Below are 20,674 nucleotides of genomic sequence, written 5' to 3'. Positions count from 1 at the left end.
CACACACACACCGCCTCCCCATCAACACACACACACCGCCTCCCCATCAACACACACACACTGACGCCCCATCAACACACACACACCGTCTCCCCATCAACACACACACACTGACGCCCCATCAACACACACACACCACTTCCCCATCAACACACACATACCGCCTCCCCATCAACACACACACACCTCACAGACCTAACACCGCCTCCCCATCAACACACACACACCGCCTCCCCATCAACACACACACACCTCACAGAACTAACACCGCCTCCCCATTAACACACACACACACACTGCCTCCCCATCAACACACTAACACACCGCCTCCCCATCATCACACACCCACTGCCTCCCCATGAACACACACACACTGCCTCCCCATCAACACACACACACCGCCTCCTGTTCAATACACACACACCGCCTCCCCGCCAACACACACACTCACCTCACAGACCTATACTGCCTCCCCATCAACACACACACACCTCACAGACCTAACACTGCCTCCCCATCAACACACACACAACACCGCCTCCCCGCCAACACACACACACACACCTCACAGATCTAACACTGCCTCCCCATCAACACACACACACCTCACAGACCTAACACTGCCTCCCCGCCAACACACACACACCTCACAGACCTAACACTGCCTCCCCGCCAACACACACACACATCACAGACCTAACACTGCCTCCCCATCAACACACACACACCGCCTCCCCGCCAACACACACACACCTCACAGACCTAACACTGCCTCCCCATCAATAGACACAACACCGCCTCCCCATCAACACACACACACACCGCCTCCCCATCAACACACACGCAACACCACTTCCCCATCAACACACACATACCGCCTCCCCATCAACACACACACACCTCACAGACCTAACACCGCCTCCCCATCAACACACACACAATGCCTCCCCATCAACACACACACACCACCTCCCCATCAACACACACACATCGCCTCCCCATCAACACACACACACCGCCTCCCCGCCAACACACACTCACCTCACAGACCTAACACTGCCTCCCCATCAACACACACACACCTCACAGACCTAACACTACCTCCCCATCAACACACACACACCGCCTGCCCATCAACACACACACCTCACAGACCTAACACTGCCTCCCCATCAACACACACACACCGCCTCCCCATCAACACACACACACCGCCTCCCCATCAACACACACACACTAACGCCCCATCAACACACACACACCGCCTCTCCATCAACACACACACACTGACGCCCCATCAACATGCACACAACGCCTACCCATCAACACACACACACACCTCACAGACCTAACACCGCCTCCCCATCAACACACACACACCGCCTCCCTGCCAACACACACTCACCTCACAGACCTAACACTGCTTCCCCATCAACACACAACACCGCCTCCCCGCCAACACACACACTCACCTCACAGACCTAACACTGCCTCCCCATCAACACACACACACCTCACAGACCTAACACTGCCTCCCCATCAACACACACACACCGCCTCCCCGCCAACACACACTCACCTCACAGACCTAACACTGCCTCCCCATCAACACACACACACCTCACAGACCTAACACCGCCTCCCATCAACACACACACACCGCATCCCCATCAACACACACACACCTCACAGACCTAACACTGCCTCCCCATCAACACACACAAACCTCACAGACCTAACACCGCCTCCCATCAACACACACACACCGCCTCCCCATCAACACACACACACCTCACAGACCTAACACCGCCTCCCATCAACACACACACACCGCATCCCCATCAACACACACACACCTCACAGACCTAACACCGCCTCCCATCAACACACACACACCGCATCCCCATCAACACACACACACCTCACAGACCTAACACCGCCTCCCATCAACACACACACACTGCCTCCCATCAACACACACACACCGCCTCCCATCAACACACACACACCGCATCCCCATCAACACACACACACCTCACAGACCTAACACTGCCTCCCCATCAACACACACGCACCACCTCCCCGCCAACACACACACAACACCGCCTCCCCATCAACACACACACACCTCACAGACCTTACACCGCCTCCCCATCAACACACACACACCGCCTCCCCACCAACACACACACAACACTGCCTCCCCATCAACACACACACACCACCTCCCCATCAACACACACACACCTCACAGATCTAACACTGCCTCCCCATCAACACACACACACCTCACAGACCTAACACTGCCTCCCCGCCAACACACACACACCTCACAGACCTAACACTGCCTCCCCGCCAACACACACACACATCACAGACCTAACACTGCCTCCCCATCAACACACACACACCGCCTCCCCGCCAACACACACACACCTCACAGACCTAACACTGCCTCCCCATCAATAGACACAACACCGCCTCCCCATCAACACACACACACACCGCCTCCCCATCAACACACACGCAACACCACTTCCCCATCAACACACACATACCGCCTCCCCATCAACACACACACACCTCACAGACCTAACACCGCCTCCCCATCAACACACACACAATGCCTCCCCATCAACACACACACACCACCTCCCCATCAACACACACACATCGCCTCCCCATCAACACACACACACCGCCTCCCCGCCAACACACACTCACCTCACAGACCTAACACTGCCTCCCCATCAACACACACACACCTCACAGACCTAACACTACCTCCCCATCAACACACACACACCGCCTGCCCATCAACACACACACCTCACAGACCTAACACTGCCTCCCCATCAACACACACACACCGCCTCCCCATCAACACACACACACCGCCTCCCCATCAACACACACACACTAACGCCCCATCAACACACACACACCGCCTCTCCATCAACACACACACACTGACGCCCCATCAACATGCACACAACGCCTACCCATCAACACACACACACACCTCACAGACCTAACACCGCCTCCCCATCAACACACACACACCGCCTCCCTGCCAACACACACTCACCTCACAGACCTAACACTGCTTCCCCATCAACACACAACACCGCCTCCCCGCCAACACACACACTCACCTCACAGACCTAACACTGCCTCCCCATCAACACACACACACCTCACAGACCTAACACTGCCTCCCCATCAACACACACACACCGCCTCCCCGCCAACACACACTCACCTCACAGACCTAACACTGCCTCCCCATCAACACACACACACCTCACAGACCTAACACCGCCTCCCATCAACACACACACACCGCATCCCCATCAACACACACACACCTCACAGACCTAACACTGCCTCCCCATCAACACACACAAACCTCACAGACCTAACACCGCCTCCCATCAACACACACACACCGCCTCCCCATCAACACACACACACCTCACAGACCTAACACCGCCTCCCATCAACACACACACACCGCATCCCCATCAACACACACACACCTCACAGACCTAACACCGCCTCCCATCAACACACACACACCGCATCCCCATCAACACACACACACCTCACAGACCTAACACCGCCTCCCATCAACACACACACACTGCCTCCCATCAACACACACACACCGCCTCCCATCAACACACACACACCGCATCCCCATCAACACACACACACCTCACAGACCTAACACTGCCTCCCCATCAACACACACGCACCACCTCCCCGCCAACACACACACAACACCGCCTCCCCATCAACACACACACACCTCACAGACCTTACACCGCCTCCCCATCAACACACACACACCGCCTCCCCACCAACACACACACAACACTGCCTCCCCATCAACACACACACACCACCTCCCCATCAACACACACACACCGCCTCCCCAACAACACACACACACGGCCACCCCATCAACACGCACACACCGCCTCCCCATCAACACACACACACCTCACAGACCTTACAAAGCCTCCCCATCAACACACACACACACCGCCTCCCCATCAACACACACACACCTCACAGACCTAACACCGCCTCCCCATCAACACACACACACCGCCTCCCCATCAACACACACACAACACCGCTTCCCCGCCAACACAGACACTCACCTCACAGACCTAACACTGCCTCCCCATCAACACACACACACACCGCCTCCCCATCAACACACACACACCTCACAGACCTAACATTGCCTCCCCATCAACACACACACACACCGCCTCCCCATCAACACACACACAACACCGCCTCCCCATCAACACACACACACACACACTGCCTCCCCATCAACACACTAACACACCGCCTCCCCATCAACACACACCCATTGGCTCCCCATGAACACACGCACACTGCCTCCCCATCAACACACACACACCGCCACACCATCAATACACACACAACACCGCCTTCCCGCCAACACACACACCTCACATACCTAACACTGCCTCCCCATCAATACACACACAACACCGCCTCCCCGCCAACACACACTCACCTCACAGACCTAACACTGCCTCCCCATCAACACACACCGCCTCCCCGCCAACACACACACACCTCACAGACCTAACACTGCCTCCCCATCAACACACACACACTGCCTCCCCATCAACACACACACACTGCCTCCCCATCAACACACACACACCTCACAGACCTAACACTGCCTCCCCGCCAACACACACTCACCTCACAGACCTAACACTGCCTCCCCATCAACACACACACCGCCTCCCCGCCAACACACACACACCGCCTCCCCGCCAACACACACACCGCCTCCCCATCAACACACACACAACACCGCCTCCCCATCAACCCACACACAACACCGCCTGCCCATCAACACACACGCAACACCGCCTCCCCATCAACACACACATACCATCTCCCCATCAACACACACATACCGTCTCCCTATCAACACACACATACCGCCTCCCCATCAACACACACACACCTCACAGACCTAACACCACCTCCCCATCAACACACACACACTGCCTCCCCATCAACACACACACACCGCCTCCCCATCAACACACACAGACCGCCTCCCCGCCAACACACACACTCACCTCACAGACCTAACACTGCCTCTCCATCAACACACACGCACCTCACAGACCTAACACTGCCTCCCCATCAACACACACACACCGCCTCCCCATCAACACACACATACCGCCTCCCCATCAAGACACACACACACCTCACAGACCTAACACCGCCTCCCATCAACACACACACACCGCATCCCCATCAACACGCACACACCTAACAGACCTAACACCGCCTCCCCATCAACACACACACACCGCCTCCCCATCAACACACATACAACACCGCCTCCCCGCCAACACACACACTCACCTCACAGACCTAGCACTGCCTCCCCATCAACACACACACACACCGCCTCCCCATCAAGACACACACACTGCCTCTCCATCAACACACACACATGCCGCCTCCCCATCAACACACACACACTGCCTCCGCATCAACAGTCACACATACCGCCTCCCCATCAACACACAGACAACACCGCTTCATCGCCAACACACACACTCACCTCACAGACCAAACACTGCCTCCCCATCAACACACACACACCTCACAGACCTAACACTGCCTCCCCATCAACACACAACACCGCCTCCCCGCCAACACACACACACACCTCAAAGACCTAACACTGCCTCCCCATCAACACACACACACCTCACAGACCTAACATTGCCTCCCCGCCAACACACACACACCTCACAGACCTAACATTGCCTCCCCGCCAACACACACACGCACCTCACATACCTAACACTGCCTCCCCATCAACACACACACACCCCGCCTCCACATCAACACACACATTGCCTCCCCGCCAACACAGACCTAACACTGCCTCCCCATCAACACACACACAACACCGCCTCCCCACCAACACACACTCACAACACTGCCTCCCCATCAACACACACACACACTCACACCACCTCCCCACCAACACACACACTCACACCAGCTCCCCACCAACACACACACTCACACCATCGCCCCACCAACACACACACTCACAACACCGCCTCCCCATCAACACACACACACTCACACCACCACCCCACCAACTCACACACTCACACCACCTCCCCACCAACACACACACTCACACCACCACCTCGCCACCAACACACACACTCACACCACCTCCCCACCAACACACACACTCACACCACCTCCCCGCCAACACACACACATACCTCACAACACTACCAACACACACACACAGACCTCACAACACCACCTCCCCACCAACACACACACCGACCTCACACCGCCTCCCCACCAACACACACATACCTCACAACACCACCTCCCCACCAACACACACATACCTCACAACACCGCCTCCCCACCAACACACACATACCTCACAACACCGCCTCCCCACCAACACACACCGACCTCACAACACCGCCTCCCCACCAACACACACATACCTCACAACACCGCCTCCCCATCAACACACACCGACCTCACAACACCGCATCCCCACCAACACACACCGACCTCACAACACCGCCTCCACTCCAACACACACACCAACCTCACAACACCGCCTCCCCACCAACACACACATACCTCACAACACCGCCACCACACCAACACACACATACCTCACAACACCACCTCCCCACCAACACATACATACCTCACAACACCACCTCTCCACCAACACACACACTCACAACACCACCTCCCCACCAACACACACACTCACACCACCTCCCCACCAACACACACACATACCTCCCAATACCGCCTCCCCGCCAACACACACACATACCGCCCAATACCTCCGCCCCACCAACAAACACACTCACACCACTTCCCCACCAACACACACACTCACACCACCTCTCCACCAACACACACACTCACAACACCACCTCCCCACCAACACACACACTCACACCACCTCCGCACCAACACTCACACCACCTCACAATACCGCCTCCCCACCAACACACACATACCTCACAACACCACGTCCCCACCAACACACACATACCTCACAACACCGCCTCCCCACCAACACACACATACCTCACAACACCGCCTCCCCACCAACACACACATGCCTCACAACACCACCTCCCCACCAACACACACACACTCAAAACACCGCCTCCACACCAACACACACACTCACACCACCTCCCCGCCAACACACACACATACCTCACATCACCACCTCCCCACCAACACACACACTCACCTCCCCACCAACACACACATACCTCACAATACCGCCTCCCCACCAACACACATACATACCTCCCAATACCGCCTCCCCACCAACACACACACTCACACCACTTCCCCACCAACACACACACTCACACCACCTCCCAACCAACACACACACTCACACCACCTCCCCACCAACACACATACTCACACCACCTCCCCACCAACACACACACTCACACCACCTCCCCACCAACACACACACTCACACCATCTCCCCACCAACACACACACTCACACCAGCTCCACATCAACACACACACTCACACCACCGCCCCACCAACACACACACTCACAACACCGCCTCCCCATCAACACACACACACTCACACCACATCCCTACCAACACACACACTTACACCACCTCCCCACCAACACACACACTCACAGCAGCTCCACATCAACACACACACTCACACTACCTCCCCACCAACACACACACTCACACCAGCTCCACATCAACACACACACTCACACCTCCTCCCCACCAACACACACTCACACCACCTCCCCACCAACACACACACTCACAACACCACCTCCCCACCAACACACACACTCACACCACCTCCCCACCAACATACACACTCACACCAGCACCACATCAACACACACACTCACACCACCGCCCCACCAACACACACACTCACAACACCGCTTCCCCATCAACACACACACACTCACACCACATCCCCACCAACACACAAACTCTCACACCACGTCCCCACCAACACACACTCACACCACCTCCCCACCAACACACACTCACACCACCTCCCCACCAACACACACACTCACACCACCTCCCCACCAAAACACACACTCACACCACCTCCCCACCAACACACACACTCACACCAGCTCCACATCAACACACACACTCACACCACCGCCCCACCAACACACACACTCACACCACCTCCCCACCAACACACACACTCACACCACCTCCCCACCAACACACACACACAGACCTCACAACACTACCTCCCCACCAACACACACACCGACCTCACAACAGGGCCTCTCCACCAACACACACATACCTCACAACACCGCCTCCCCACCAACACACACATACCTCACAACACCGCCTCCCCACCAACACACACCGACCTCACAACACCGCCTCCACACCAACACACACCGACCTCACAACACCGCCTCCACACCAACACACACCGACCTCAGAACACCGCCTCCCCACAAACACACACATACCTCACAACACCACCTCCCCACCAACACACACATACCTCACAACACCACCTCCCCACCAACACACACACTCACAACACCACCTCCCCACCAACACACACACTCACACCACCTCCCCACCAACACACACACATACCTCCCAATACCGCCTCCCCACCAACACACACACATACCTCCGAATACCTCCTCCCCACCAACACACACACTCACACCACCTCCCAACCAACACACACACTCACAACACCACCTCCCCACCAACACACACACTCACACCACATCCCCACCAACACACACTCACAACACCACATCCCCACCAACACACACTCACAACACCACCTCCCCACCAACACACACACTCACAACACCTCCCCACCAACACACACTCACAACACCACATCCCCATCAACACACACTCGCAACACCACATCCCCATCAACACACACTCGCAACACCACCTCCCCACCAACACACATACTCACACCACCTCCCCACCAAAACACACATCACAACACCTCCCAATCAACACACACTCACAACACCACCTCCCCACCAACACACACACTCACACCACCTCCCCACCAACACACACTCACAACACCACCTCCCCATCAACACACACTCACAACACCACTTCCCCACCAACACACACATACCTCACAACACCACCTCCCCACCAACACACACACCACTTCCCCACCAACACACACATACCTCACAACACCACCTCCCCACCAACACACACATACCTCACAACACCACCTCCCCACCAACACACACATACCTCACAACACCACCTCCCCACCAACACACACACATACTCACAACACCGCCTCCCCACCAACACACACACATACTCACAACACCGCCTCCCCACCAACACACACACATACCTCCCAATACCGCCTCCCCACCAACACACACACTCACACCACCTCCCCACCAACACACACACTCACACCACCTCCCCATCAACACACATACATATCTACCAATACCGCCTCCCCACCAACACACACACATACCTCCCAACCCGCCTCCCCACCAACACACACATACCTCACAACACCACCTCCCCGTCAACACACACATACCTCACAACACCGCCTCCACACCAACACACATACCTCACAACACTGCCTCCCCACCAACACACACATACCTCACAACACCGCCTCCCCACCAACACACACCGACCTCACAACAACGCCTCCCCACCAACACACACACATACCTCACAACACCGCCTCCCCACCAACACACACATACCTCACAACACCGCCTCCCCACCAACACACACCTACCTCACAACACCGCCTCCCCACCAACACACACATACCTCACACCACCGCCTCCACACCAACACACACACCGACCTCACAACACCGCCTCCCCACCTACACACACATACCTCACAACACCGCCTCCCCACCAACACACACATACCTCACAACACCACCTCCCCACCAACACAAACATACCTCACAACACCACCTCCCCACCAACACACACACTCACACCACCTCCCCACCAACACACACACATACCTCCCAATACCGCCTCACCACCAACACACACACATACCTCCCAATACCGCCTCCCCACCAACACACACACTCACACCACTTCCCCACCAACACACACACTCACACCACCTCCCCACCAACACACACACTCATAACACCACCTCCCCACCAACACACACACTCACACCACCTCCCCACCAACACACACACTCACACCACCTCCCCGCCAACACACACACATACCTCACATCACCACCTCCCCACCAACACACACACTCACATCACCACCTCCCCACCAACACACACCGACCTCACAACACCGCCTCCCCACCAACACACACATACCTCACAACACTGCCTCCCCACCAACACACACACCTCACAACACCGCCTCCACACCAACACACACATACCTCACAACACCGCCTCCCCCCCAACACACACACCTCACAACACCGCCTCCACACCAACACACACACCGACCTCACAACACCGCCTCCCAACCAACACACACATACCTCACAACACCGCCTCCCCACCAACACACACATACCTCACAACACTGCCTCCCCACCAACACACACCGACCTCACAACACCGCCTCCCCACCAACACACACACCGACCTCACAACACCGCCTCCCCACCAACACACACACATACCTCACAACACCGCCTCCCCACCAACACACACATACCTCACAACACCACCTCCCCACCAACACAGACCGACCTCACAACACCGCCTCCCCACCAACACACACACATACCTCACAACACCGCCTCCCGACCAACACACATACCTCACAACACCGCCTCCCCACCAACACACACCGACCTCAAAACACCACCTCCCCACCAACACACACCGACCTCACAACACCACCTCCCCACCAACACACACCGACCTCACAACACCGCCTCCACACCAACACACACACCAACCTCACAACACGGCCTCCCCACCAACACACACACATACCTCACAACACCGCCTCCCCACCAACACACACATGCCTCACAACACGGCCTCCCCACCAACACACACACGTACCTCACAACACTACCTCCCCACCAACACACACACAGACCTCACAACACCGCCTCCCCACCAACACACACATGCCTCACAACACGGCCTCCCCACCAACACACACACATACCTCACAACAATACCTCCACACCAACACACACACAGACCTCACAACACCGCCTCCCCACCAACACACACATGCCTCACAACACTACCTCCCCACCAACACACACACATACCTAACACCGCCTCCCCACCAACACACACATGCCTCACAACACGGCCTCCCCACCAACACACACCGACCTCAGAACACCGCCTCCCCACCAACACACACACAGACCTCACAACACCACCTCCCCACCAACACACACACCGACCTCACAGCACCGCCTCCCCACCAACACACACATACCTCACAACACCACCTCCCCACCAACACACACACACTCACAACACCGCCTCCCCACCAACACACACACATACCTCCCAATACCGCCTCCCCACCAACACACACCGACCTCACAACACCACCTCCCCACCAACACATACATACCTCACAACACCACCTCCCTACCAACACACACCGACCTCACAACACCACCTCCCCACCAACACACACCGACCTCACAACACCGCCTCCACACCAACACACACACCGACCTCACAACACCGCCTCCCCACCTACACACACATACCTCACAATATCGCCTCCCCACCAACACACACATACCTTTCAACACCACGTCCCCACCAACACACACACTCACAACACCGCCTCCCCACCAACACACACACATACCTCCCAATACCGCCTCCCCACCAACACACACACCTCACAACACCGCCTCCCCACCAATACACACATACCTCACAACACCACCTCCCCACCAACACACACCGACCTCACAACACCGCCTCCCCACCAACACACACTGACCTCACAACACCGCCTCTACACCAACACACACACCGACCTCACAACACCACCTCCCCACCAACACACACATACCTCACAACACCACCTCCGCACCAACACACACACTCACAACAACACCTCCCCGCCAACACACACAATCACACCACCACCCCACCAACACACACACATACCTCCCAATACCGCCTCCCCACCAACACACACGCATACCTCCCAATACCGCCTCCCCACCAACACACACACTCACACCACTTCCCCACCAACACACACACTCACACCACCTCCCCACCAACAAACACACTCACAACACCACAACACCACCTCCCCACCAACACACACACTCACACCACCTCCCCACCAACACACACACATACCTCCCAATACCCCCTCCCCACCAACACACACACATACCACCCAATACCGCCTCCCCACCAACACACACATACCTCACAACACCGCCTCCCCACCAACACACACATACCTCACAACACCGCCTCCCCACCAACACACACATACCTCACAACACCGCCTCCCCACCAACACACATACCTCACAACACTGCCTCCCCACCAACACACACATACATCACAACACCGCCTCCTCGCCAACACACACCGACCTCACAAGAACGCCTCCCCACCAAAACACACACCGACCTCACAACACCGCCTCCCCACCAACACACACACAGACCTCACAACACCGCCTTCCCACCAACACACACATACCTCACAACACCGCCTCCCCACCAACACACACCGACCTAACAACACCGCCTCCCCACCAACACACACCGACCTCACAACACCGCCTCCACACCAACACACACACAGACCTCACAACACCGCCTCCCAACCAACACACACATACCTCACAACACCGCCTCCCCACCAACACACACATACCTCACAACACCACATCCCTGCCAACAGACAATCACAACACCACATCCCTGCCAACAGACAATCACAACACCACGTCCCCAGCAACACACACTCACACCACTTCCCCACCAACACACACACTCACACCACCTCCCCACCAACCATCACACTCACAACACCACCTCCCCACCAACACACAGACTCACACCACCTCCCCGGCAACACAGACACATACCTCACAACACTACCTCCACACCAACAACACACACACAGACCTCACAACACCACCTCCCCACCAACACACACACCGACCTCACTACACCGTCTCCCCACCAACACACACATACCTCACAACACCACCTCCCCACCAACACAGACACATACCTCACAACACTACCTCCACACCAACAACACACACACAGACCTCACAACACCACCTCCCCACCAACACACACACCGACCTCACTACACCGTATCCCCACCAACACACACACATACCTCACAACACCGCCTCCCCACCAACACACACATACCTCACAACACCGCCTCCCCACCAACACCGCCTCCCCACCAACACACACCGACCTCACAACACCGCCTCCACACCAACACACACACCGACCTCACAACACCGCCTCCCCACCTACACAAACATACCTCACAACACCGCCTCCCCACCAACACACACATACCTCACAACACCACCTCCCCACCAACACACACATACCTCACAACACCACCTCCCCACCAACACACACATATCTGACAACACCGCCTCCCCACCGACACACAGATACCTCACAACACTGCCTCCCCTCCAACACACACGTACCTCACAAAACCGCCTCCCCACCAACACACACACCGACCTCACAACACCGCCTCCCCACCAACACACACACATACCTCACAACACCGCCTCCCCACCAATACACACATACCTCACAACGCCGCCTCTCCACCAACACACACCGACCTCACAACACCGCCTCCCCACCAACACACACACATACCTCACAACACCGCCTCCCCACCAATACACACATACCTCACAACGCTGCCTCCCCACCAACACACACCGACCTCACAACACCGCCTCCCCACCAACACACACACATACCTCCCAATACCGCCTCCCCACCAACACACACACTCACACCACCTCCCCACCAACACACACACTCACAACACCACCTCCCCACCAACACACACACTCACACCACCTCCCCACCAACACACACACATACCTCCCAATACCGCCTCCCCACCAACACACACACATACCTCCCAATACCGCCTCCCCACCAACACACACATACCTCACAACGCCACCTCTCCGCCAACACACACATACCTCACAATACCGCCTCCCCACCAACACACACACATACCTCCCAATACCGCCTCCCCACCAACACACACATACCTCACAACACCTCCTCCCCGCCAACACACACATACCTCACAACACCGCCTCCCCACCAACACACACATACCTCACAACACCGCCTCTCCACCAACACACACACCGACCTCACAACACCGTATCCCCACCAACACACACACATACCTCACAACACCGCCTCCCCACCAACACACACATACCTCACAACACCGCCTCCCCACCAACACCGCCTCCCCACCAACACACACCGACCTCACAACACCGCCTCCACACCAACACACACACCGACCTCACAACACCGCCTCCCCACCTACACAAACATACCTCACAACACCGCCTCCCCACCAACACACACATACCTCACAACACCACCTCTACACCAACACAAACATACCTCACAACACCACCTCCCCACCAACACACACACTCACAACACCACCTCCCCACCAACACACACACTCACACCACCTCCCCACCAACACACACACATACCTCACAACACCGCCTCCCCACCAACACACACACATACCTCCCAACACCGCCTCCCCACCAACACACACACTCACACCACTTCCCCACCAACACACACACTCACACCACCTCCCCACCAACACACACACTCACACCACCACCTCCCCACCAACACACACACTCACACCACCTCTCCACCAACACACACTCACTCACACCACCTCCCCATCAACACACACTCACACCACCTCCGCACCAACACACACACACCTCACAACACCACCTCCCCACCAACACACACACTCACAACACCGCCTCCCCACCAACACACACACATACCTCCCAATACCGCCTCCCCACCAACACAAACACCTCACAACAGCGCCTCCCCACCAACACACACATGCCTCACAACACCGCCTCCCCACCAACACACACCGACCTCACAACACCGCCTCCCCACCAACACACACACATACCTCACAACACCGCCTCCCCACCTACACACACATACCTCACAATACCGCCTCCCCACCAACACACACATACCTTTCAACACCACCTCCCCACCAACACACAGACATACCTCCCAATACCGCCTCCTCACCAACACACACACATACCTCCCAATACCGCCTCCCCACCAACACTCACACCACTTCTCCACCAACACACACACTCACACCACCTCCCCACCAACACACACACTCACAACACCACCTCCCCACCAACACACACACTCACACCACCTCCCCACCAACACACACACATACCTCACAACACCGCCTCCCCACCAACACACACACATACCTCCCAACACCGCCTCCCCACCAACACACACACTCACACCACTTCCCCACCAACACACACACTCACACCACCTCCCCACCAACACACACACTCACACCACCACCTCCCCACCAACACACACACTCACACCACCTCTCCACCAACACACACACACCTCACAACACCACCTCCCCACCAACACACACACTCACAACACCGCCTCCCCACCAACACACACACATACCTCCCAATACCGCCTCCCCACCAACACAAACACCTCACAACAGCGCCTCCCCGCCAACACACACCGACCTCACAACATCGCCTCCCCACCAACACACACACACACTCACATCACCACCTCCCCACCAACACACACATACCTCACAACACCGCCTCCCCCCCAACACACACATACCTCACAACACTGCCTCCCCACCAACACACACCGACCTCACAACACCGCCTCCCCACCAACACACACACCGACCTCACAACACCGCCTCCCCACCAACACACACACATACCTCACAACACCGCCTCCCCACCTACACACACATACCTCACAATACCGCCTCCCCACCAACACACACATACCTTTCAACACCACCTCCCCACCAACACACAGACATACCTCCCAATACCGCCTCCTCACCAACACACACACATACCTCCCAATACCGCCTCCCCACCAACACTCACACCACTTCTCCACCAACACACACACTCACACCACCTCCCCACCAACAAACAGACTCACAACACCACCTCCCCACCAACACACACACTCACACCACCTCCCCACCAACACACACACATACCTCACAACACCACCTCCCCACCAACACACACACATACTCACAACATCGCCTTCCCACTAACACACACATACCTCACAACACCGCCTCCCCACCAACACACATACCTCACAACACCACCTCCCCACCAACACACACACATACTCACAACACCGCCTCCCCACCAACACACACATACACCTCACAACACCACCTCCACACCAACACACCCACACAGACCTCACAACACCACCTCCCCATCAACATACATACCTCATAACACCGCCTCCCCACCAACACACACACACCTCACAGACCTCATAACACCACCTCCCCACACGCACACTCACAACACCACCTCCCCACCAACACACACACAGAGACCTCACAACGCCACCTCCCCACCAACACACACACGGACCTCACAACACCGCCTCCCCACCAACACACACCTTACACCGCCTCCCCACCAACACACACACATACCTCCCAATACCCCCTCCCTACCAACACACACACAGAAACACAAACCTCACAGCGCCATCTCCCCACCAACCAATACACACACACACCACCTCCCAACCAACACACACACACACACACACACAACACCGCCTTCCAACCAACACACACTGCCTCCCAACCAACACACACAGCCTCCCAACCAACACACACACACCGCCTCCCAACCAACACATAGAAACCGCCTCCCAACCAACATACACACGCTCACAACACCACCTCCCAACCAATACACACACACAAATAAGGTAAAGGGGGGTGGGGAGGGGTGAGGAGAGGTGGTGGGGGCGGTGGTGGTGGGGGAGTGGTTGAGGGATCAAAATAGGCTAAAAGGTGGAGATAAAACAATGGATGGAAATACATTTAAAAATAATAATAGAAATAGGTGGGAAAAGAAAAGTATATTAAAAAATATATATAAATTATTATGAAAAAGCGGGATCGGAAAGGGGGTGGGGATGGAGGAGAGAGTTCACGATCTGAAGTTGTTGAACTCAATGTTAAGTCCGGAAGGCTGTAAAGTGCCTAGTTGGAAGATGAGGTGCTGTTCCTCCAGTTTGTGTTGAGCTTCACTGGAACATTACATCAGGACAAGGACGGACATGTGGGCATGAGAGCAGGGTAGAGTATTGAAATGGCAAGCGACAGGGAGGTCTGGGTCATGCTTGCGGACAGACCGAAGGTGTTCTGCAAAGCGGTCACCCAGTCTGCGTTTGGTCTCTCCAATGTAGAGGAGACCGCATTGGGAATGCTGCTTCACTTGAAAGGAGTGTTTGGGCCCTTGGATGGTGAGGAGGGGGGAAGTAAAGGGGCAGGTGTTGCACCTTCTGCAGTTGCATGGGAAGGTGCCATGGGAGGGGGTTGAGGTGTAGGGGGTGATGGAGGAGTGGACCAGGGTGTCCCGGAGGGAACAATCCCTGCAGAATGCCGCCGGGGGGGTGAAGGGAAGATGTGTTTGGTGGTGGCATCATGCTGGAGTTGGCAGAAATGGCGGAGGATGATCCTTTGAATGCGGAGGCTGGTGGGGTGATAAGTGAGGACAAGGGGGACCCTATCATGGTTCTGGGAGGGAGGAGAAGGCGTGAGGGCGGATGCGCAGGAGATGGGCCGGACACGGTTGAGGGCCCTGGCAACCACCATGGGTGGAAAACCTCGGTTACGGAAGAAGGAAGACATGTCAGAGGAACTGTTTTTGAAAGTGGCATCAACAGAACAGATGCGACAGAGGCGAAGGAACTGAGAGAATGGGATGGAGTCCTTACAGGAAGCAGGGTGTGAGGAGCTGTAGTCGAGGTGGCTGTGGGAGTCGGTGGGCTTGTAATGGATATTGGTGGACAGTCTATCACCAGAAATTGAGACGGGGGGTCAAGGAAGGGAAGGGAAGTGTCGGTGATGGACCATGTGAAAATGATGGAGGGGTGGGAAGCAAAATTGATCAAATTTTCCAGGTCCCGACGACAGCATGAAGCAGCACCGAAGTAATCATCGATGTACCGGAGAAAGATTTGTGGGAGGGGGCCTGAGTAGGACTGGAACAAGGAATGTTCCACATACCCCATAAAGAGACAGGTATAACTGGGGCCCATGCGGGTACCCATAGCCACACCTTTAATTTGGAGGAAGTGAGATGAGTTTAAGGAGAAATTGTTCAGTGAGAGAACAAGTTCAGCCAGACGGAGGAGAGTGGTGGTGGATGGGGATTGTTCAGGCCTCTGTTCAAGGAAGAAGCGGAGAGCCCTCAGACCATTCTGGTGGGGGATGGAGGTGTCGAGGGATTGGACGTCCATGGTGAAGAGGAGGCGGTTAGGGTCAAGGAACTGGCACACACACACCGCCTCCCAACCAGCACACACACACTTACAACACCGCCTCCCAACCAACACACACACTCTCAACACCGCCTCCCCACCAGCACACACACACTTACAACACCGCCTCCCAACCAACACACACACACTTACAACACCGCCTCCCCACCAGCACACACACACTTACAACACCGCCTCCCAACCAACACACACACTCTCAACACCGCCTCCCCACCAGCACACACACACTTACAACACCACCTCCCAACCAACACACACACACTCTCAACACCGCCTCCCAACCAACACACACACTCTCAACACCGCCTCCCCACCAGCACACACACACTTACAACACCGCCTCCCAACCAGCACACACACTCTCAACACCGCCTCCCCACCAGCACACACACACTTACAACACTGCCTCCCAACCAACACACACACTCTCAACACCGTCTCCCAATCAACATACACACACTCACAACACCGCCTCCCAACCAACACACACTCTCAACACCGCCTCCCCACCAGCACATACACACTTACAACACCGCCTCCCAACCAACACACACACTCTCAACACCGCCTCCCCACCAGCACACACACACTTACAACACCGCCTCCCAACCAACACACACACACTTACAACACCGCCTCCCAACCAGAACACACACTCTCAACACCGCCTCCCAACCAGCACACACACACTTACAACACTGCCTCCCCACCAACACACACACACTTACAACACCGCCTCCCCACCAACACACACACTCTCAACACCGTCTCCCAACCAACATACACACACTCACAATACCACCTCCCCGCCAACACACACATACCATTTCCCCACCAATGCCAATACACACTCACAACACCACCTCCCCACCAACACACACACCCACAACACCAGCTCCTCACCAACACACACACACCTCAGAACACGACCTCCCGACCAACACACACACACCTCCCAACGTTACCTCCCCACCAACACACACACAAACACCTCCTCCCCACCAACACACACAAACGTACCCTCACTCTTCATAACACCACCTCCCCACCAACACACACAAACGTACCCTCACTCTTCATAACACCACCTCCCCACCAACACACACACCTCAGAACAGGACCTCCCGACCAACATACACACTCAACACCGCCTCCCCACCAACACACACAAATGCACCTCACAGCAACAGCTCCCCATGGAACAAACACACACACACTCACAACGGCCTCCTGAACCTACACACACACCTCACATCATTGCCTCTCCATCAACACACACTCCTCACAACACCACTCCCCACCAACACATGCACACCTCACAATACTGCCCCACCACCAACACACACACACGCATACCTCACAACACAGCCTCCCCAACAGCATACACACAGGCACACTCACCATACACACACACACACACAGGTACACATACAAGCACTCATACACCTCACAACACTGCCTTCCAATGCTCTGCAATATTTCCAAGACACAGAGGTATGTGAAGTGCAGATTAAGATCTCTGGCTGTGTGCACCTGCTGTTAGATTTCAGTACCTTTTGCCATTTTCTTCCTCCTCTGGAGTTTCTTCAACAAACAAATCCGAAGACTAGAAGGAAAATAAGGAGCGGGGTCAGCGCCAGACGGGGCGAGCAGGGCCGGCGCCAGACGGGGCAAGCGGGGCCGGCGCCAGACGGGGCAAGCGGGGCCGGCGCCAGACGCGGCGAGCGGGGCCGGCGCCAGACGCGGCGAGCGGGGCCGGCGCCAGACACGGCGAGCGGGGTCGGCGCCAGACGCGGCGTCGGCGCCAGACGCGGCGAGCGGGGACGGCGCCAGACGCGGCGAGCGGGGTCGGCGCCAGACGCGGCGTCGGCGCCAGACGCGGCGAGCGGG

At 56.3% G+C, this 20,674-nt stretch overlaps 1 protein-coding gene across 13 annotated transcripts in view; it reads right to left on the bottom strand.

The window, feature by feature from the left end:
• Window positions 1-20,674, bottom strand: part of uimc1 (ubiquitin interaction motif containing 1) — a 180,147-nt gene that overhangs the window by 46,951 nt on the left and 112,522 nt on the right. For all 13 annotated transcript variants that reach the window (XR_013574194.1, XR_013574195.1, XM_078534822.1 and 10 more), the window contains one exon: window positions 20,338-20,390. Coding sequence is in view for 11 of the 13 variants with exons in the window: in XM_078534822.1 (XP_078390948.1) it covers window positions 20,338-20,390 (53 nt within the window). In the remaining 2 variants the exon portion in view is untranslated. The remainder of the gene's footprint in view (window positions 1-20,337; window positions 20,391-20,674) is intronic.

The sequence above is a fragment of the Cetorhinus maximus genome, unplaced genomic scaffold (genome assembly GCF_964194155.1).
Source record: "Cetorhinus maximus unplaced genomic scaffold, sCetMax3.hap1.1 HAP1_SCAFFOLD_115, whole genome shotgun sequence".
Taxonomy (NCBI): Eukaryota; Metazoa; Chordata; class Chondrichthyes; order Lamniformes; family Cetorhinidae; genus Cetorhinus; species Cetorhinus maximus.
Note: the sequence above shows the minus strand (reverse complement) of the source record. Positions and strands in the feature narration are given on the sequence as shown.